The 21303-nt window shown below is 47.5% G+C and overlaps 1 protein-coding gene across 1 annotated transcript in view; it reads left to right on the top strand.

The window, feature by feature from the left end:
- Positions 1-7182: 7182 nt before the first annotated feature.
- Positions 7183-21303, top strand: part of Pebp4 (phosphatidylethanolamine binding protein 4) — a 209698-nt gene continuing 195577 nt past the window's right edge. Inside the window, exons 1-3 of the mRNA XM_040737036.1 lie at positions 7183-7348; positions 13199-13464; positions 16639-16765. Of these exons, the coding sequence (XP_040592970.1) occupies positions 13217-13464; positions 16639-16765 (375 nt within the window). The 5' untranslated portion in view covers positions 7183-7348; positions 13199-13216. The remainder of the gene's footprint in view (positions 7349-13198; positions 13465-16638; positions 16766-21303) is intronic.

The raw sequence follows: 21303 nt of genomic DNA, 5'->3' as shown, positions 1-21303 counted from the left end.
TGAAGTAGGGGAAGATGGGACGTTGTATCTGATTCTCCAAGTCTGGGATCAGGGTGCTGAGTGGATGGACATTAAAACCAAGGAGAATGGAGGAGGCAAGAAACACTCCACCTGTTTCACTCAAGTTCAGGCAGGAGATACCCGAGGAATACTGAGGAGGTGACAGTTGGCTGAGCAGGGCAGGTGTTCAAACACAGATGTGTGAGTCATGGCTGTAAGGGCTTACTGAAACAAAGGGAGAACCGAGGTCATCTGGGCAGACCCTGAGAGGACCAGAATCTAAGGACAGGAACCCAAGGAACAGTGACACTGGAAAGATGGGCCAAACGGCCAGGGAAGTGGAAGGAAAGCAGAAAAGTGCAGTGGCCAGCGAAGAGACTCCGAGTGTCCAAGGAAGAGACTCCGAGTGGGCAGTGGCCAGGTGTCAGCCCCGTGGAGAGTCCAGCATGTGGGCAGTGAAGCACGTCTTCTGTGTTGAGGTGTCAACATACAAGAAAGTGCTAGCCTCCATCCATGGGGGTGTGGAAAGCAACTGGGAGACATGGAGACCAGGAGTAGGGGTTCTTCCTCCAAGATGTTCGGCTGTGAAAGAAAAGAGAGATAGGGGCGGTGGTTAGTGGGTTTGTGTGTGTGGGGGTAGAGAGTACATTGGTTCCCTGGGAAACAGATGCCAATAGGAGAGTTTGCAGGCAGGAGGGTTCTTAGGGAGTGGTGAGTGGGGGAAGCAGCATGGATGGTGCCACTGGGGAGTGGGCCCTGATGCAGCGACAATGGAGACCTTGGCAGAGCTCCCCAGAGCTGCAGATCGGGGGCTGTCCTTCTGTCATCCCCCATCAGGGAAATGGAAAGGGGGGGGAATGGCCTCACCTATGCAGCACATCTTCCTAATTTCTGTTCTTCCTGATGCTTTGACATGGAGTGGGATGGATACCCTAACGAGATGGGCTCATCCTCTGGGCCGGCTATTCTTAGAGGTGAAAAATTACTCCCCCGCCCATAAGTACATCTTCTCACATTTATAGCGATCCAAAGCCTATGCTTTCCAGTCATTTCATTTGAGCTTGCCCACTATGACCCACCCCAATCATGCAGTCATTGGGCAGGTCAGGTTCTGGGGCTGGGGAGAGGGACGTCCTAAAGCCCATTTAAACTACTGAAATGGAGCAAAGGGACCGTGTTTCACTCTGTTTACGAATATTTTCAGTAGAAGTCACAAAAAGACTTTTGGTCACATTATCCCTACCCACCGACTCAGTTTCCTGGATGACTGTGTTTCATCAAGCGGCCCTGTGTAGCATATCTTCTGCCCTGGGATACTCTTCTTTTTGAGGGTGCCGGAATTTGATCCCAGGGTTCCAGGCATGTGAAGCCTATACTCACCTGCTCCTGCATGTAGGGATGTGTGATCTTAGAGTCTCCTCTTGTGACAACCATGTGAGTCTGCGTGACTTACATCTTAATAAAATAAACTCATCAGTCATTGGATGAGGCCTGACCAGAGAATGGGTGCCAGTGTGGCCCAGGCTGTTGCAATGGGCAGTTCCCACAGGGCACAGAGCTGTACACTGTCAACAGCAAGCTGGGAACAGAGAGTATATATCTCTGTCCAGAAGGAGCGCCTGTTGATGCATCACAACATTGACTACAGACCCCTTTGAAGCATCTTAGAAAGTGCTCCTAAGAGAAATCAAATGAAAGGGAGGGATCCAAGTTGAAGAGATGGGAAATAAAGAAATAATCAGCAGGAGGCAGAGGCCTGAAACCAGGAAAGAGAAAAGCCTTATACCCCTGGAAGCATGACATTCCATGTTGGAAGAAAGGTGGAACAATTCTGGAAGGTCTTGTCAATAACTGGCATTTCCCCCTGAAAAACAGAAAGGAGAGAGGCAGGGGGGATGTTTATTGAGGAAGGAGAAGGTTTGTAGATAGGAAGGACATAATCGAGGCATGGTTGCAGCATAAAGTAGTGAATGGATTGGAGAGCTGAAGGACGGTGTTAGGAAGGTGTATGAGAGGTCCAGCTGCTGGAGTGGAGTACTTCGGGGAGATGGTAAAGTGTTGGGCGAGCCTTGAAGCATGGGCAGCAAGACAGGCTGGGGGCAAGCACTCAGAAGGAGTGGCATTTAAAGGCTTGAGGCCAGAGTGTACTGTATCTCAGATGTGGGGTGCTGGATTTTGTCTATAAATGCCAGAGCAGAGCAGATGGTGAGTCCGAACACCATCAGGGGTGAAGCAGGGTAGGGGTGGGGGCAATGAGGCCAGTGGGTGGTACTGATAGGGAGATGTGGAGGGCAACTTGTCCTGGAGGCCGGATGAGGGGTCTTAGTTGTCAGGGGTGGTAATTTTTGTCTCTAGGCACTGGACAAAATTCTGTTTGCTAGCGGTTTGTCTGAAGTTGTGTTTCCCACTGTCCCAGTTAGGGTTGCTATTGCCAAAGCAACTTAGGGAGGAAGGGGTTTATTTGGCTTACACTTCCAGATCACAGTTCATCATCAAAATCATCAAAGGAAGTCAGGACAGGACTCAACAGGGCAGGGACTTGGAGACAGGAACTGATGCAGAGGCTATGGAGGAGTGCGGATACTGGCTTGCTCTCCCTGGCTTGCTCAATCTGCTTTCTTATAGAACCCAGGACCACCAGTTCAGGGATGGTGCCACCCTCCCTCATCGATCACTAATAGAGAAAATGTCCTCCTGTGGCTGGATCTTAAGGAGGAATTTTCCCAATTGAGGCTCCCTCCTTTCAGATGACTCAAGCTCTGTCTAGTTGTCAAACTAGCTGGGACAGCCACCATGGAAGAAACTGTGGATGTTACATTTTGCACACTGATTTCGTTATTTCTTCTCTATAAGTTTGTTTTTTGGTCCACCCTCTTAACTAGTTGTGAGCATCAGAAGCTTCTATGGTTCCTGGGTCCAGCTCTTTCTGCTCCCTCTCAGCCTCCACTCCAGCAGATTCCAGGAACTCTGCCAGGCCTTCCTTGTTATAATATGCTGCAACCTTCTGAAACCCTCAACCAAAATAAATCTTATCTCCCATCATTTATTTGTTAGGTTACTAACCATGGTAACATGAAAAGTAACTAGTACAGAACCCCAATGCAGAAAACTGAACCATGTTCCAACCACTTGGCTTCCCTCCCCACATGCTGTACCCCAAATACTCCTGAAGCTGCTCCACAGAGCATAGGCTGAAAGCCCAGACCTTCAAATCCATCCTTCCCCTGAGAGTGGAATCTTCTCTGTAATGTCCCTGTTTAGGCACGGTAGGACTTCTCTGGACATTTTTTTGTTTGGTTTTTACGAGATAGGGTTTCTCTGTATTGTTTTGGAGGCTGTCAGTCCAGCCAGGCCTCGAACTCACAGAGATCTGCCTGCCTCTGCCTCCCGAGTGCTGGGATTAAAGCTGTGCGCCACTACTGCCCGGCCTCTCTGGACATTTTGCTAAAGAGTTCCCTGCAAGTCCCCAGATAGGTCATCAGAAGACTTACCATCTCATCAATGATTGCTATCCTTAACTAGAAATCTGCTCCAGGTCACTCCATCCCTCTCTCCTAGGATGGCAAACCTCCCCCAACTCTTTACACACCAGCCCTGGGACGGTTTGTGAAATTATTACACAGGTGAGTGTTGCAGCTAAAGGAAGACAGAATAAACGGCATAAAGACCTGCCCCGTTCCTAGCAGAGCCCTCTGACAAGCCTCCTCTCTGAGTAGGCATGCCAGGAGAAGGACTGTGAGCAGGCCACGATCAGCTTTCCTTTGAACTCTCAAAGGGAGATCAAGATGCCAGCCTCATCCCAGGCCTGACATTTTTCTTTTTGGCTGGTATCTGTGGATGGGCCAGGGCCTCTCTCATCGCTTGCTGTAGGCAATTGTTTTGGGTTTAATGTTTTGACTGTGTTCAGTCCTCTACCTGCCTACAGCACAGCAATCACACGACCAGATATGAGGGCTTGGGACTAAGGCAGGCCCTAAGGATCTGACACATGCATTCTAACCCATCAAAGAACAGAGGCTGAGCTTACAGCACACAGCCTTGAAGACTCACCAATGTGCTATACAACCTTCAGTTCTAGTCTCATACGACTTTGGCCCTAAGCCTATCTCTGACTCAAGACAGCTCTTTAACTCAGGACCTGTTCTCTGCGTTTTAGTTTTTGTTCCTTCTCAGCACGGTACCTGGTATTAAGTTAATGCATGCATGCCTTTTCCATTAAACCGCTTTCCCATTTCCCATTAAAAATGCTGCTGTGTGCAGCCTGGCAATAAGATGTTGAGCTGAGATCACCGTGTCGCACGTGGGAGGGCTCAAAGACGTTTAGGATTTGATGCCTTCTCACCTCACCTCCCTCAGAGGAAAACAGCTAAGCCACCATTCTAGACCTGGCTGAGACCACTATTTTTTCCCCTTTCTAATTTCACATTGGTGTAGCAGCAAGATAGCCAAACCCCAGAGACTGGCGGCATCTGGCTTGGAGAAGACCCAGAAACTGGTGATTGAATGAGTGAATTAGTGAGTGAATAAATGAGCCAATAGGATGAGACACAGGGAGTGTCCAAGAAAAATGGGACTCTAAATGTCCTGTGACCATTGCAGTTTGGGGAAGCTGTAAATCAAAGAGACAAACGAAGGGACGTTTGTGGTCACAGGACTTTTGGGGCAAAGACAGAAAAAGCAGGCAGTCAAGGATCTCGGCTTGGGGGAGGGTAAGCACACAGGCTTTGGATACACAAGGATCTGGGTTGGGATCCAGCTCTTCCATTCACTAATTATATAGCATTTGATGCCAAACTTCAGCTGCAAAACAGGGACCTAGGTCACAGGGCTGGATTAAATGGGACAGTGCAAGTTAGACATGCTCACAGGGTGCTCAGGACATGGTGAAGGCCAACACTGTCACCATCTTTGGAACAGGCTCAGTGGCACAAGCATCCAGAGGGGCAGGATACCTGGGGACAGCAAGAAGAGGTGGGAAGTGTCTATCCACTCTTTCCTTCCTGCAGACCAGCTCAGGGAAACGGTAGGGCAATATGCCCGTCCAGAAGCTTCATTTGGAGGTGCTTCCAAAAACTGATGGAGGTTGGCACTGTGAAGATCTCATGACTCTTCTGCCGTTCAGTGGCCCTGGATGGCAGCAGGGACTATCGGGGAGGGGTGCCTCACTGAACGGGCACTGACTGGCACCTCATGAACTGCCATCTTGGAGTTCCACTTTGTTCTGTTTGTAGCAGTGGGGATCAAGCCCAGAGACTTGCTCATCCATGGCCAACACTCTACCAATCAGTTACACGCCAGTCTCCAGTCTTCGTCTTTCAGTTTGGGTGAAATGTACTAAGCTTTGAGCTAGGCGGTGGTGGGATCAGCATCTTCCTGCCTTCAGCACCTTCCAAGGGAACACCTGCCGTTCACCTAAGCTAAGTCTTTTAAGAAACATCTAACGGTGTCTGGATCTTACCCTCAGAGTCTGACAGAATTGCTGGGATTATGACAGCCTTTGCTATTTCCAGGTCTCCAATGGGCAGCCAGGGTTGAAAATGAACTACTAGTGCATGAATTTCTGTTGATTCTCTCTCTCTCTCTCTCTCTCTCTCTCTCTCTCTCTCTCTCTCTCTCTCTCTCTCTCTCTCTTCCTCCCTCCCTCCCTCCCTCCTCCTCCTCCTCCTCCTCCTCCTCCTCCTCCCAGTCTCCTTCACACTACAGGGTGTTAAAAGTAAGGGCTTGGGCATATTAGGCAAGTGATTTTTTTTTCTTTTTTTGGGGGGGGGTTGGTTTTTTTGAGACAGGGTTTCTCTGTGTAGCTTTGGAGTCTATCCTGGCACTTGCTCTGTAGCCCAGGCTGGCCTCGAACTCACAGAGCTCTGCCTGCCTCTGCCTCCCGAGTGCTGGGATTAAAGGCATGTGCCACCATCTCCCGGTTTAGGCAAGTGCTTTATGTTGGAACTATGTACCCCTAGCTCCTCTTTCTTGCTTAAAAAATTTTTTTTGAAACAGGTTTTCATGTATCTTATCTATCTGGTCTTGAATTTACCATGCAGTGGAAGATGCCTTAAACTTCTTGATCCTCTTCTCTCCACCTCCTGAATGCTGTAATTTACAAGTCTGTACCACCATGCTCAATTTATGTGATGCTATGATCAAACCCATGGTTTCATACGTGCTAAGCAAATACTCTACCGAATGAGCTGCAATCCTCAGACCCTATTTTTTCTTTCTTTCTTTCTTTCTTTTTTTGAGACAGGGTTTCTCTGTGTATGTGTAGCTTTGGAGCCTATGCTGGCACTTGCTCTGTAGATCAAGCTGGCCTTGAACTCCACAGTGCTGGGATTAAAGGCATAAGTCACTAACGCCTGGCTCTTTTTTTTAAAGATTTATTTATTTGCTTATTTTATGTATATGAGTGTTCTGCCTTCATGCACACCAGAAGAAGGAATCTAATCTCTATACAGATGGTTGTGAGCCACCATATGTTTGCTGGGAATTGAACTCAGGGTCTCTGGAAGAACAGTCAAGTGCTTCAGAGCCCCCATCTTTTTATGCTTTGTTGGGATACAAGATCTCACTATGTTGCTGGGACTAGTTTTGAACTCCCCCCATAGTTCAGTCTGGCTTTGATCTTGAAAGTCTCTCTTGCCTCAGTTTACCAAGTAGCTGAATTTGTGAGTATGTGTTGGCAAGTCCTTTATTTTCCTGGGAGGAATTCTTTGGAAGGAATTAAGTAAAGTTGTAAATCCAGGTATGGTTATACAAACACAGCAGAAGATCCATGCTCTGAATGAGATCCATAACTTTGTGGCAGGAGTAGTGCTTCCTGATTTTAGGAGGACTGCATCTATGGAACCTGGAAGTAAGTTCTTTGTTTGAATTTCTCCAGGTCACACAGGACCAGGAGGCAAAAGGCTCCAAGGAAGTTTTTTGTCTGAGTCTTTCTGCACTCTCTCCAAATGCTGGACCCAGCCGTTTGCCTCTTTGACTCTGCATGGGTCTGCAGCTTTCTCATCCTGCCTCTATAATGTCCTTTGGAAAATAAGAGGAGCAGGGAAAGAACTGTCCATGAAGTTCCCACTCTCTGCCTTAGAACCCTTTGAAGGTTGGCAACCCCTCCCGTCCTTCTTTTCCTATCCCCTCCTGCCCTAAGTAGAAGCACCTCCTTGGAACTTCCCTGGAACTTTCTCTAACTGCCTCCCCAACAGCCAACTGCTTCCCCTGTCCTGTGCTTCCTCTGGGAACATTCTCAAGACTCCCAGGCCCATTAGGGTACCCAGGAGGGACCTCTGCCAGCTTCAAAACGGATCAAACCCCCCCAAATGAGGGTGAAGGCAATATAGTAGCTAATGCCATAGCCCAGGTAAGTAAAAGAAGGGCTTGACTTCTGGTGTGCGATAGTGGTTTTCCATCAGCCAGACTGAGACCCAGAAACTTGGCCTAGAGAGGTAGCAGAAATTGGTGCCAAGGATAGCATTTTCTAAGCCTCCAGTTTCATGTGAGTTGAGTACATCACTCATAGTGTTTCTAAGTGTTTGTCTCTGAGCATAAATACTTCTCTATCCCCCTTTAGAAAGAACACTGGAATGTTGTTCATTGCTGGGGCTCAGGGCCAGGCAGAGAGCATGAGTGACCATAGCAAACTTCAATCCTGACAGTCCTATCATGTTTCCTTCCTTAGAAACATTTCATTTTAATTCGTGTGTCTCTCTGTGTGTGCCGCATATGTGCAGGTAGCCATGGAGGCCAGAAGAGGGCATTGGATGCCCTAGCTAGAGTCACAGGCAGTTGTAGGTGCTAGGAACCAAATGCCTTTCGTCTGCAAGAGAAGTAAGCACTCTTAACTCCTGAGCCATCTCTCCAGTCCCACATTTCCTTCTTTTGTGGCAGCCTTACTCCTTTTCTGAAACAGGAAAAACAAAGCAAAACAAACAAAAGAAAGCAACAACAAAAACTCCCTATTTTCCCCATCCTCAGAAGTGTGGGGACCCAGAGATTGGATCTGTTCATGGAAGGAGAAAGTGAGGTTCAACTTTGGGAAAGTTCAGCTTGTCTTTTTTTAGCTTGTGATCCTTGTGCTTTTTATATAAAAACAATGTCATTGACAAATCCATGACAATTTAATAACAGTTTCCTCCTGTGTTTTCTTCTAAGAGTTATATACTTTTTGTTCTTAGATTTAAACCTGTGACCCAGTTTTTATATGGTATACTCTTGGGCATGTGGCTCTTTGGATTTATAGTTGACAACATCATGTGTTGAGGTGGTATTCTCTGTTTTATGTTCTGAGTATCTTTATTGGAATTCATTAAACCACAATATATACAAAGGGTTATTTCTGAACTTCTTATGCAGACTAGTCTAGCCTTGAACTCAGAGATCTGTAGAACACTTTCTCCCAAACCATGACTTGGAGACTTATTAATAGTTATGAATGCTTGATCTTATCTTAGCTCTTATTTTAATCTATTTCTTTTTTGTTTTGCCTTTGGATTTTTACCTCTTTTTTCTTTACCTTCCTTCCTTCATTTCTTTCTTGAGACAGGGTTTCTCTCTATTGTTTTGGAGGCTGTCCTGGAACTCACTCTGTAGACCAGGCTAGCCTCGAACTCACAGAGATCCACCTGCCTCTGCCTCTGCCTCCCGAGTGCTGGGATTAAAGGCATGCACCACTATCACCAGGTCCTTTCTTCTCTCTCTCTCTCTCTCTCTCTCTCTCTCTCTCTCTCTCTCTCTCTCTCTCTCTCTCTCTCCTTCCTTCCTTTCTCTCTCTGTCTCTCTGTCTCTGTCTCTCTCTCTGAGATAGAGATTCTCTGTGTATCCTTGGCTGTCCTGGAATGCACTCTATAAACCAGGTTAGCCTTGAACTCCTCCTGCCTTTGCCTCCCAAATGTTGGGATTAAAGGTGTGTGCCACCACTACCCAACCATTCACTTTTTCTTACTGGTTCTTTACAGTGATCCGAGAGCATGACCAGCTTTCTCTGTATCCAGTCTGCCTTGGTACATTGTGTTTCATTTCTCTCTGGTTATTCTCTGACCTCATTCATGATCTCTTTGTTTACTGGTGTGCTGTTGATGGACTAGGGATGTCCCTTGGGGAATAGAAGACTTGCCTAGCAGGCATGAGACTCTGGGTTTTATTCCCAGCATCACCAAAAATGTGTGTTATTTCATTTCAATCTGTTTGTGATTTTTCCAGCATTTCTTCAGGCTTGCAGCAAATACCTTTCCCCACTGAGACTTTTCAGGAGAGTACTGAAGTCTCCATCTATGATCATGCTATTTTCTAGTTTCACTCCATGAAATTCAAAACACATGCTGTCTGATTTCCACATTTTATATCCATTAAGACTTGCTTTTGTGGCCTGACACAGTATGTGGGAGAATATTCCCTGTGTTTAGTTTGGGAACATGTTCATTATCCTGTTGTTGTGTGAGCTGTTAGGTTTATCTTAATACATTCAATCGGCTCACAGTATTGTTCAGGTTCTCTGTTTCTTTATTGAAATAGCCCCACAGGTGAGGACACTTGGTGCCAAGCCAAACCTGATGATTGGAGTTCAAAGGAGGTAAAAGGAAATTTCCATAAATTGCCCTCTGACCTCCACATGTATACCATGGTCTGTGCATTCCCCACAATGGGTAGATGCAATAAAAAAAACCTTCAAAGTATACTATTGAGTTCTTCAACTGTTATCATTAAGTCATCCACTTCTCTATTTAATTCTGTAATACATATATATTTATATATTAATGTACATTAATATATATTTTTATTACTCTGCTATCTATTGCTAGAATAAAATACTCAAGGAAAGCTACTTTATAAAGAAATGGGGTTCACTTAGCTTACAGTTTTGTGGGTACAAGAGCATGGTACCAACATCTGCCTGGCTTTGGTAGGGAATTTTTTGGCTGCCTCATGTGGTACGTGGCACCGAAATGGCAGATGCAGTGCAAGAATTAGAGATCATATGAGGCCAGAAGCCAGAGAGCTGCCTCTCAGAGTCACTCCGTTATAATAGCCGTCTTGTGAAAACTAACCCTGATCACTCACTCCTTCCAAGGACAGGGCCCTTAATCACTAAACACTTCTCTCTAGTCTCTACCTTCTTTTGCTTCCTTGTTGTTTTGCTTTTATTTTTCTTGTTTGATTGTTTCTTGAGACAGCATCCCTTTATGTAACCTGGGCAGGTCTATAACTCATGATTACAGCTAGGTTCTACATTGCTTAGTTTCTAACATAGTCACAGAGGGAACAGATCTCCCATCACTCACACATGACCTAATGGTAGCAATCCTCTTGAAGACAGTTGCTAGTTTCCATGTGTGGGTGCTGAGAACTGAGCCCCGGTCTTCTGCCAGGAAGGGGCAGAGCCAGCTCTCCGGCACCCCTGCTGAAGGGGTCAGTTTTCCTGAGCCCATGCCACTGGCGCCAGCTCTCCTGCTGCAGCTACAGTTGAGGAGCAGGGCTAGCTCTTCTGAGCCTACAAATTGGTCAACTTAAATCTAAAGTAGTCACTGATAGTCAATGACTTGTTTTTCCATTAAAAATTGTTTTTAGGTTCCCCATCCCAATTCCACTCGTTCATGTGATCAGCTGGGGTGTGTGTGTGTGTGTGTGTGTGTGTGTGTGTGTGAAGCATTTGATTTACTTCTAATCTCCTTTTGTGTATATTCTACAAATTTACATTGTGGTTTTCATGTAGGTTACGTAAGACCTCACAAAATTATCACAATCCAATTTGAATAGATGCAATATAACTTCAATTACTTATAAAAGCGCTCTTAGAGACCTCTATGTTGTCGTCCATTTCTATGTTACTGATGTCACAATTTATATATTTAGGCACTGTTTACCTACTAAAGACAGATTCATAGTTCTTTACATTTATTTTCTTCAAATCTTGTATTTTAAAAGGGGAGTTACACACTAACATGAAACAAACAAGACTTTATTTTTGTCTTATTATTTGCCTCTAATGGAGGTTTTCCTATCTATTCTGTATCTATTTTCACCCATTTCCACATGAACATTTGTTTGATCATGTCTTGTACATTTCTGCTAATAGTGAATTCCCTCCTTATCTGTTTACTTAAGCTTCACTGTTAATTTCTCCCTCCCACTTTGAGGATAGTCTTACTGGATATAGAAATTTTGGTTGACTCTTGGTTTGTTTCTTGCTTGTTTTAGTACTTGAAATACATTATCCCATTTCTGCTGGACTCCAGGATTCCCCATGAGGAGTTGGCTGCTAATGATTATTGAGGAAGCTGTACAAGACAAAATTACATCTTTTCCTGCTTCTTTCAAGATTTCCTTTGTCTTTGGGGTTCAGTAGTTCAAATACATGTCTCAGTGTAGGTCTCCTTGACCTGGGTGATGATTCTCAGTTTCTATTTCACAAGTTTGATATGAGGATTGAGTGATTAAAGCACCTGGCTCACCGGAATTGTGAATTCATCCCCCATTGCCAGGCTGTCATTGCCTGCCTGGGCTAGGGACTAGATCTGAGCCTAGGGATAAGACTGTAAGAAACCAGATGTCACATACGGACCTGGGTGTGGTTTTTTCAATTCTTCTATGTACAGATGCTTTTGAATATCTTCATTTCCAAAGCATCCCACCCCCCAGATGCTCCTTTTATGATGTATTTCCATCTGTCATCTTTGTTCCAGTTATCTGTGGGTCCAAAGTCCCTGTTGTGTCTTTTCTCAGTTAAGACTTAAGATAGATAAAATATTGTTAGATAAAGTAAAGTTTATTCTGCCCTGTCCAGTTTGAGAAAGGGAACCATGAATTCAACCACTATCTTCCCCTTCCCCGGGCAATGGGCAATACCATGCACTAGCTCTGGATGGCCTTCAAGCTTTGTGAGCAATTGGTCCATATACCACAACCTGGCTTGTGACTAGGTGGAGGAATGGATGGATGGGTGAATGGTAGGTGAGTGGATAGATGGATGGATAGATGATAGATAGATAGATAGATAGATAGATAGAATGGATGGATGAATGGATATGAGAAGTGGTTAGCTTATCCAAAATGAGCACTTACTGCATGACTCCCTCCCCTTTCAATGCTGGACTTTTCCTTTCATTCTTATGGTGGCATTGACTAAGTTCTCAGGATGGGGATCTGTGCATGCTTAACATGCTTTAGAGTATGGGACTGAAAAATATGTTTAATTTGTAGAACATGTGGGATCCTGGAAGCAGAAAGCAGACAAGAGTTTCATTCAGAAGCAAGAGCCATGCCCTCTAGTCTCATTTTCCTAAGTGAGGACTGAGGGTGCTAGGGTCTTTCAACTTGTTCTAGTGATGGGGAGGGATGTGGCAGTTACTGGAGAAGAAGCTAGGGGTCCAAAGTCCCCAGTCTCTGGGATCAACAGGGTGGATCACACCTATCTAGCCTCTGCTGCAAGTTCAAATCAGAATTCCCCACCTCAGGCCCAACTGAAGGGCTACTTCAAGGGAGAGCAATGTTTCATGCCAGGAACAGTGCCCCACCTTCCCTAGCTCCCACTTCCCCCATACCCGTACTCCTCAACTCCCCCCCCCCTTAGATTTGGATAGACATCCTGACCACATTCAGGCTCTATCCCGCCTGCTTCTCCAGGTACTGTTATTTTGGGAGTGCATTGAGCTCAGCACAGTGCAAGTTATATCCAGGCACCCTCTGTCCCCAGGTGGCATTTTAGAGTTGGTCTTTGAGTGGTGGCCCCATCCTGTATAGCAGCCCTTACATAGTAGCATCATTCTGTCCAACCATTTTTCTGGTGTCCATAGGCCACAGAGACAGGTAGCGGAGAAACTGGTGGTAGAGTAGAGCAATTGAGGGACATACCTCAGCCGAACCCACAGCCCTCCCCAGCCTGGAGTCAATGTGAAGCCCAAGGCGTGGGCCCTGGACCTCACTGCCGGGCGTCTTCTACCCCCTTCTTCAGAGCCGGCAGCCAGGACAGGACAACAAAGCTATGGCCTGCCAGGGAGGGGCCTCAGCCAGGACAGGAATCAAGAGTCCAGCTTGTAGCAAACCCAAGTCCTCCCAAAGCACACGCAGCTGGGTAATTGGTCAGTAGCTGGAGCCCAGAGCTCTGCCCACCGGGAGGAGCCTGGAGTGGGGCCTAGGAGGGGAAGAGAGCTGCACAGGGTCACAGCATCACTCCAGTTTTGTTTTGTTTTGTTTTTCCGTTCTTTCCTCCTTTCAGTTGCCAGGAACAGTGCCGATGAAGCTGGGTGCAGTGGCTCTTTGCTTCAGCCTCCTTGCAGCCGCTGTGTGGTTGGGCCTCTCAATGACAACACCTGAGTCCACTGGAGAAGGAGGAGGAGCAGGAGGCGGAGGAGGCGGAGGAGGAGGAGGCGGAGGCGGAGGAGGAGGCGGAGGCGGAGGAGGAGGCGGAGGCGGAGGAGGCGGAGGCGGAGGCGGAGGATGTGTTCCTGAATCCTTGCCCAAAGAAGACATGGGACTATGCGGGTAAACGGAGAGGGCAGTGTGGGAAGTGGTGGCCTCCGGGAGTGTGCATCTAGAACTCAGCGGCACTGTGCCTTAGCCAGCTTTTGTGAGAGCAAGCATAAAGCCTGGAGACCTCCTTGACTGGGGATGAAGACCCTGTGGATAAAGCTAGCCGTCAAACCCCGCCCAGAAAGCCCCCTCCCTGAGGTTTTCGACAAAGTGGCATTTTAATGAAAAGATTTTTTTTTTCAGCAGTAGGCCCGAGTGTGTTTTATTAGGGAGCCCTCCAGAGAGTGTGGTCCCAGCTGGAGCTGAGCTACCTTCATTCCTTCCAAGGCCACATGTTCTCGATCTGGGTTGCTGCCAGCTGCAGGCCCTGGAGTTCTGTGCTCTGCTCACATTGCAAATCCAGTCTCCATTTCTCCAGATTCCTGAGCCGCCCGAGTTTTCCCCTTCCTTTGCCACTTTTCTGCCATTCTCTCTGCAAGTTGGTGACGGAGGAGACTTGGCACAAACTAAAATCACCTTAGAAGAAGAAGCCCCGATTGAGGAATTGCCTCGATCAGGCTGGCCTGTGGATATTTACTTGATTAGCGATTGGCGTGGGAGAGCCCAGCCTACTGTGAACTGTGCCACCCCTAGGCAGGTGGACCTGGGTCATATAAGGAAGCAAAATGAGAAGGCCATGGAAACAAGCCAGTAAGCCGTGTTCCTCCACCGTCTCTGCCTCTAGGTTCCTGCCTTGGCTTCCCCGATAATGGGCTGAAGTAAACCCTTCTCCCAAGTCGGTTTGGTCATCGATTTACCACAGCCGACAGAAAGAAAACTAGGACCTTTCCTAAACAGTACCAGCTAAGGACCAAGTATTAAAACACGTGAGCCTATAAGTGACGCTTCTCATTCAAACCTCAAGACCTTTGTAAGAGATGGCCTTGGAATTGAAGATATGTTATGGGAATGACAGCCCAGATTTCTGTACTTAAGCGCAGGATCTCTGCCTAGCTCAGCTTCTAGCCTTGACTGTGGAGGCTGGCAGGGAATTTTGGAATGTTGAACTTAGTACTTAGAGGCATGGATCCGTGAAGGAGAATCATTAAGAAGGATTTTCAGGGTGAGGCCTTACCTATATCTGGCAGAACCCAGGCTCAGTCTCAGAACTGGAAGAACTATGTTTATCCATCTGACTTTGTCTGGTCCCCTCCATGTCTGCAGCAAATGCACTCAGGAGGCAGAGACAGGTAAAACTGTGAGATTGAGGCTGCCCTGGTCTATAGAGTGAGTTCCAAGACAGCTACACAGAGAAACCCTGTCTCAAAAAAACAAAACAAAACCAAGATGAATGAATGAAAGAAAACCCATTCCCTAAGATGTCTTCAAAAACTGCCCAAACCATACCATCCAAAAAGAATGCTGTGCACACGCATAAAGTTAATAGAAACAAATAACACCCCTGAAGTGTTGGTTTGGCCAACACATGCTACTTCTTCCACCTTCTGGGGACCATAGTGACCAAGTCTTGATGGTGGGGGTGCACACCCACTAAAGTACCCTATGTTTGAATCAAAGCAACCCATGGACCCAGCTGCCTTTGTCCAAAGTTGGACATCTGGAGCTGCAGGAAGGATGGGGGACAAGGGGCTAGAAGGGCATGTGGGGCTCACTAGGAGGCCCGCCCTTAGCCTCTTCTCAGCTCTACTCTGCAGGAATTCTTCTGAAGATATGATCCTTACATTATGTTCCCCCTGGGTTTCCATCAGGTATCACCCCAGCAGGGCATGGGGGACTGTTGTAGGTAGTCACTGTCTGTTTGGGGACTAGCTCAGCTGTATTGGGGCACCATGTGTAAGAAGAATATCAGACAAGTTCATGTATAAGGTCCTTGTAGGCCCAATTTGATCATTTTCTTTCTGCATTGACAGGGTCTATATCTATGGATGCAACCAACCACAAATCGGAAACGTTTGGGTGGGGGGTTACCTCTGATACAGACACAGTCATACATTTGTAAGGTTGAGACCTGAAGACAAAAGTCCAAGGGACAGTCTGTCTCGAAAAGAAAAAGAAAAAAAAGGCAGTGACTATGGAAGTATAGCTAAGTGGTAGAGTTCTTTCTTGGTATGCACAAGTCACTGGGTACCACACACACACACATTAACATATGCATACACACATGCATATACATACATTTATGTGCATACAATGAACAATATATACATAAACACACATATACATGTATATGCACATACATGGACATACACATATACATAAATATACACACGCACACACACATTGGTTATTGAGCATGTATAGACTTTTGTCTTCATTTCCTAAAGGATACCACTGTATAGCATCTTTACTGTGTATATATCATAATATAGAAATGACCTGACTACACAGAAAGACATGTGTATGTTAATGCAGACATTGTCACACAAATTCTAATTGGTCTTAATAACAAAAACCCAGGGTCAGATATTGGGGTAAATGCTGAAAAATCAGAGAAGTAAAGGAGTCAGCTGCTAGAGTTCTTACCCCTATGAAATCCTCAGACCCATGGGGGCAAAGACCTGTCTCTACGAAACCTCAGACTGAATGGGCAATTCTGTTCCTGTGGGTCCTCAGACTGAATACAAAGAGCTCCTGTTTCCTCCTGCCTTATATTCCTTTCCCCACTCAGCCATATCACTCCTGTCTCCACCTTCCTAGTGCTGGGGTTAAAGGTATGTGTCACCACTGCCTGGCCCCTATGACTAATTAGTGGCTTAGCTCCACACTCTGATCTTCAGGTAAGCTTTATTTGTTAGATCAAGAACAAAATATGACCTGACAAGACATCATGCCATTTCCTTGAAGGATTCATATATCTGAGAATCTCTGTGGGTCAGGTGTCCTGGAACCAGTCTCTGGGCATACCAAAGATGACTACCCTCTTCCAGGGTCACTCACAGGAGGACCCTCTGACCAATGCTATATCCCCACACTAACCCTTGAAGTAGCCACTAGCTCTGTTACAGGCAAGGAGACCTAGGACAATGACATCAGGCAACTCTTGGGTCACATAGCTCCTTAGTTAGTGGCGGGCTTAGAATTTAACCCCATTCAACTCTGCATACCCAGTGGTGCTGGACTATAGCCTGTGAGCCCCAGGATTGACCAAAACCCTGGCATGAAATGGCTGTCTTCTCCTCTTCATAGGAATCTTGAAGTTTTCTACTCGGAGGTGGGGAATATCAGCTGCAAAATTCTTCCCCGGTGCAATGAATACAGGCAGAAGATCCAAACGTGGCCTGAGCCGATAGTCAAGTTCCCCCAAGCCTTGGATGTAAGTGAATTGGATTGGTTGAGGGAGAGGTGTGGGGTCCTGATTTGCCTTTGGCTCACTGTTATTGGGGACTTGGAGCCTCATGAAAACCCCCAGGGCCAGGTTTTCAGGAGTCAAGCAACTATTGCTAAGGTCAGTGGTTCTCAACCTTCTTAATGTTGTGACCCTTTAATACAGTTCCTTATGTTGTGGTGACCCCCAACTTAAAATTATTTTCACTGCTACTTCATAACTGCAATTTAGCTTCTATTATGAATCATAAATATCTGATCTGCAGATGGTCTTAGGCAAATGACCCCAGTGAAAGGGTCACTTGACCCCCAAAGGGGTTGTGACCCAAAGGTTGAGAATAACTGGCTTAAAGGTTGCGTGGAAACCAGTATATCTCTGTAGGATGGAACCTTTGGACTCACCATTAGTTCATTAATCCCAAGGGAATCTGCAACTCTGCTGCTATTACGAAGGGGTCCACTAGATGGAAGTGTCTATTGCCAAGCTCCTGCTCTCCCTCATGGGAGGAATATGCCAGTTAGGAGAGTTTGGCTTCATTGGGTTTACTTGATTGTCCTGGCATGTGGACACATAAGAGGGAAATGATGGTCTCTGCCCTGTCCTGATATCTACTTCTCATGTAACCAAGGAGAACCAAGAAGACTGGTAAAGGAAGGTGTGGTGGAAGCAGAGGGCAGGAGGAAAAAAAGGGGTGTGTACTAGTGTAGACCCAATGCTTCCTGAAAATGCGTCAGATCCGTGAGAAGGTAAAGCCAGGGCTACTGTAAAGCTTGCACCACATGTCCCTTCATGAACTTACACCTTCTGTCCACTCAGCTTTCTCCTCAGGTCTGGGGACTAAGTATTTGCTTTTGTAAAGGGGTTAGTGGTAAGTCCCAGGATCCTGACTGGAGTACGTGTTAGTCCCTACATCAAACAGTGGCTCCTGTTCTCTGCACTAAGGGGCTGGGGAGGGTAGCAGGGCTGTTCTGATGGGTTCTCTACACTAAGGTGGCCAGGGTTGTTCTGATGGGTGTAAGGATCTAAGCCAGTACTAAGCGGGGCAGTGGCAGTGCCAGGCTCAACACATAGGTCTGTCCAGTGTCCAACCCTAGAACCTTCTGTCTCCAGCAGTCAATCATTGCCAGGAGTCTGAGGGGGCTGGAGGGGGCACTGAAGGCAAGCTGCTCTGGTGGAAATGGAAAGGGGTGGAGAGGACACTAGGGATGATCCTTAAAGAAGGTGGTGGCTGGAGCTTTCTCAAAGAGCCCAAGGGAGGAAACAGCCACAGAGAGACTCACAGGCAGGGCTGGAGAGGAGGTAGGTGCCATACTGGAACTGGGTACTTCAAAAGCCAGGCAGGGGTGGGAAGGGCTTGAGTCTTTAGTTAGAGGATGAAGGCATTTCCTCAGAGTCCCCAGGGTGATGGAAAAAGGCAAGAGTTGGCACGCCACTCAGCGGAAGCAGCACCCTTTTTCCAAAATGGTGGAACTGAAGTCATCAAAGTGACAACTATCAGGGGACTTGTCCAGGGAGCTTTCACCCCCACCCTGCCAAGCAAGCCCTGTCTGAGGCCTGGGCTAGAGTGCCTCAGGCATGGGACAGGCCTCTGTGACCCCTTTGTACAGGCTTCTCCCTTCTTTGGGTTTTGCTTCCTCTTCCAGGAAGCCTTCCCCGACTGCTGGCTCCGAACCTTACTCCCATCCTTGCTGATGATATCTTGCTCCAAGCTCTTTAAACATCGCCATGCCTTCTAACCAGAGTATTTTCACTCCTCCTGCTACTCAACCTTATCTCATACCACGGCAATCACCTTGTAAACACTGATTCACCTACAGCCCCTGTGGGCGCGGCAGGTTCCGTGCTGGCTGGGTAAGAGGGAGTGAATGAAGAAGTAGATGGAGGGGTGGATGGATGGATGAGTGACGGACAGGCGAGTGGATACATTAGTGGGTGTATAACTCGATGGGTGACACACAAGCGTATGGATGGATGGACGGACAGATGGACAGATGGATGAGTAGATGGATGGACATGCAGATGAATGGATAGAGGAGGGAATGGGTGGATAGATGACGGAATGAATGGATGGTGGGTACAAAAACAGTCCCTGGTGTATAAGCAACGGATGGTAAGCCCCACTGCTTGCCTGTTAAGTGGTTTTGAGTCCTGGACACTGTTGAGACTAGGGGTTCAGGAAAGTATTCTCTGCCCGGAGGGCGGGGGGAGCTAGCTAAGAATGGGAAGGGAAATGGAGAAGGTCAGGGGTACTCAAAGGGCAAAGGAATTCAGGACACAGGATGCCTCCCTGTGATCTGTGGCTGAGAGGGGGGGAGCAAGAGTGAGCTGGTTAGTGGATGCTTCCCCTCCCCATGTTCCCTCCCCGAGTTCCCTCCCTGGTGTTCCTCCTGGCAAACCCTAAGTGGCCAACATTCTAAAATGCATCCTGTTCTGCAGCCAACGAAAACTGAAAAGCCCTGAGAAGCGTCTTGACTAAGACTTATTCTTCACCTCAAATCTAACCAGCTGGAATCCTTTCTCGAAAGGAACAAATTGCCCTTAAGTAGGGAATATGGGCTTGCATTAGAGGGACAGAACAAAAGCCACAGTGCTCTGCCCTGCTGTCCCTTAGGTTTCCAATCAGGATCCTGAAAGCCAGTGACCCTGAAGGTTCTCCGGAGCTGAGCAGGCACAGTCCCCCCCCCATGTCTGCAGCAGCATGTTTGTGTTGCTGTCCCCTAAGGACCACCTCCTTGCTTGCATTGTGAAGACACATTCCTCAAGGGTTAGCAATCTGGAGACAGGCACAAGGCACAGGCAGATCTCATAGGCCAACCCCAGCCTTGTCTTTCCACACAGAGCAGGGGTGTGCGGGGCCTGCTACTGTCACAGAGGAATTCACTGCGAAATGGTACGGGGCTTCCGAGGCCCTGGGTAATTCTGGGTAAGAGTGGCTCGTGGTAGAAGGGACAGACTTGGAAACAGGCCTTCCAAGCAGAGGGGACGGGCACATATATACAGGGGCTGTGGCCCCTAGGCATGTGACCACACAGGCTAGCTGTGTTAGCGACCTGAAGTGATTCACGAGCTGCGTGCTCAGCACCATGCAAGCGCCATTGACTGAAAGACGGAAGACACCATCACTTCGGGGATAGCCGGAGAGGCAGGCAGGCCGCCCCAAAGCAGAGGGATATAGGGTCCCCATGGGCCACGAGTAGTGAGGGACAGACGATGGCCAGGTGGTAAAGTGAGGCGTGGGATTCAACACGGCCCTGATGTGGGGCCAGGATGTCGTCTTGAAGTCACTATCTCATGCTTAGACTGAGGATTGTGAGCAACTTTGGAAGGGCAAGGCCACTGTGACAACAGATAGGATGGGGGAGGGGAAACTGAAGGAATGCCATGGCAATGTGGTAAGAGATGTTAGGGTGCTGGTATTCATGGGTGCTGTGTCTGTGGGGGTATCAGGAGGAGGGTGGAGTGGGTGTAACCCTCAGGTTTCTGGGAGCCATGATAGGCAGGTGGATTTGAGTGAGGAGGGATACTTGATTTATCACTCCGAACAGGACTTTTTGAGACTGGAGGCGGCATTGTTTATACTCACGCCTGGATGTGGTCTCTTTGGGCACAGTCCCAGCACAGCACAGAGCACTGCACACTGATCCTAAGAATGTCACCTCCACCGAGCAAGGGACACAAAGGAAGCCTTAGCGCCCCAGGGACAGCACCTGGCAGTAGCGGTTTCTGCTGCTCAGCATCTGAGGGCTGTGTGTGAGCGCAACAGAACTGCAGACAGACACACAGACAGAAAGACTGGCCTGGGCACCTGGAGCGGGATCTTTAGTGATGGAGCTAGGTGAAGTTTGCAGCGCAGTGGTCCTCAACCTTCCTAATGTTGGGACCCTGTAATACAGTTCCTCATGTTGTGCTGACTCCCAGCCATAAAATTATTTCTTTTCTACTTCATTAATGTAACTTTAATACTGTTATGGAATCATAATCTAAATATCTGATATGCAGGACATCTGATATGTGAGTCCCAGTGGGGCCGAGACCCACAGGTTGAGAACTGCTACTGTAGAGGACACCTCTCATGTAAAAGATGTGGTGTGCTTTAATAGGTGCTGGCCAGAGGTGCCAGGTTAGACAGGTGGTGGAAAATGTGCATTTGAGTCAACCACAAGGGAGTCTTTGGTGGCCCTCATGAGGCGATTAGGCAAAGAAGGAGAAACGGGCATTGTAGGGTAGGTCATTCATACCGGTTGGCCAAGAGATAAAGGCACCCAGGAGTGTTTAAGTCTGACAGGACGGGTAGGCAGAGCAATGCCAGACTGTGGGAAAAGAGATGGCGTGGTTCTGCTGGAAAAATTCGCACCGAAAGAGATGAAATGCAGGGGACAGCCCACAGAGAAGACTTGCGGCTGGCCCCCTCTACCTTGGAACCGACTGGGCCTCGAGAGTCAGGAACTCCGATGGCCAGGCAGTGGAAGAGGCGGAGTTGGCAGCTCTGGGCTGAGGGCCCTGTGCACTGGAGTCCCATCAGTGGA

The sequence above is a fragment of the Mesocricetus auratus genome, unplaced genomic scaffold, assembly GCF_017639785.1.
Source record: "Mesocricetus auratus isolate SY011 unplaced genomic scaffold, BCM_Maur_2.0 Super-Scaffold_2245, whole genome shotgun sequence".
Lineage (NCBI taxonomy): Eukaryota > Metazoa > Chordata > Mammalia > Rodentia > Cricetidae > Mesocricetus > Mesocricetus auratus.
Note: the sequence above shows the minus strand (reverse complement) of the source record. Positions and strands in the feature narration are given on the sequence as shown.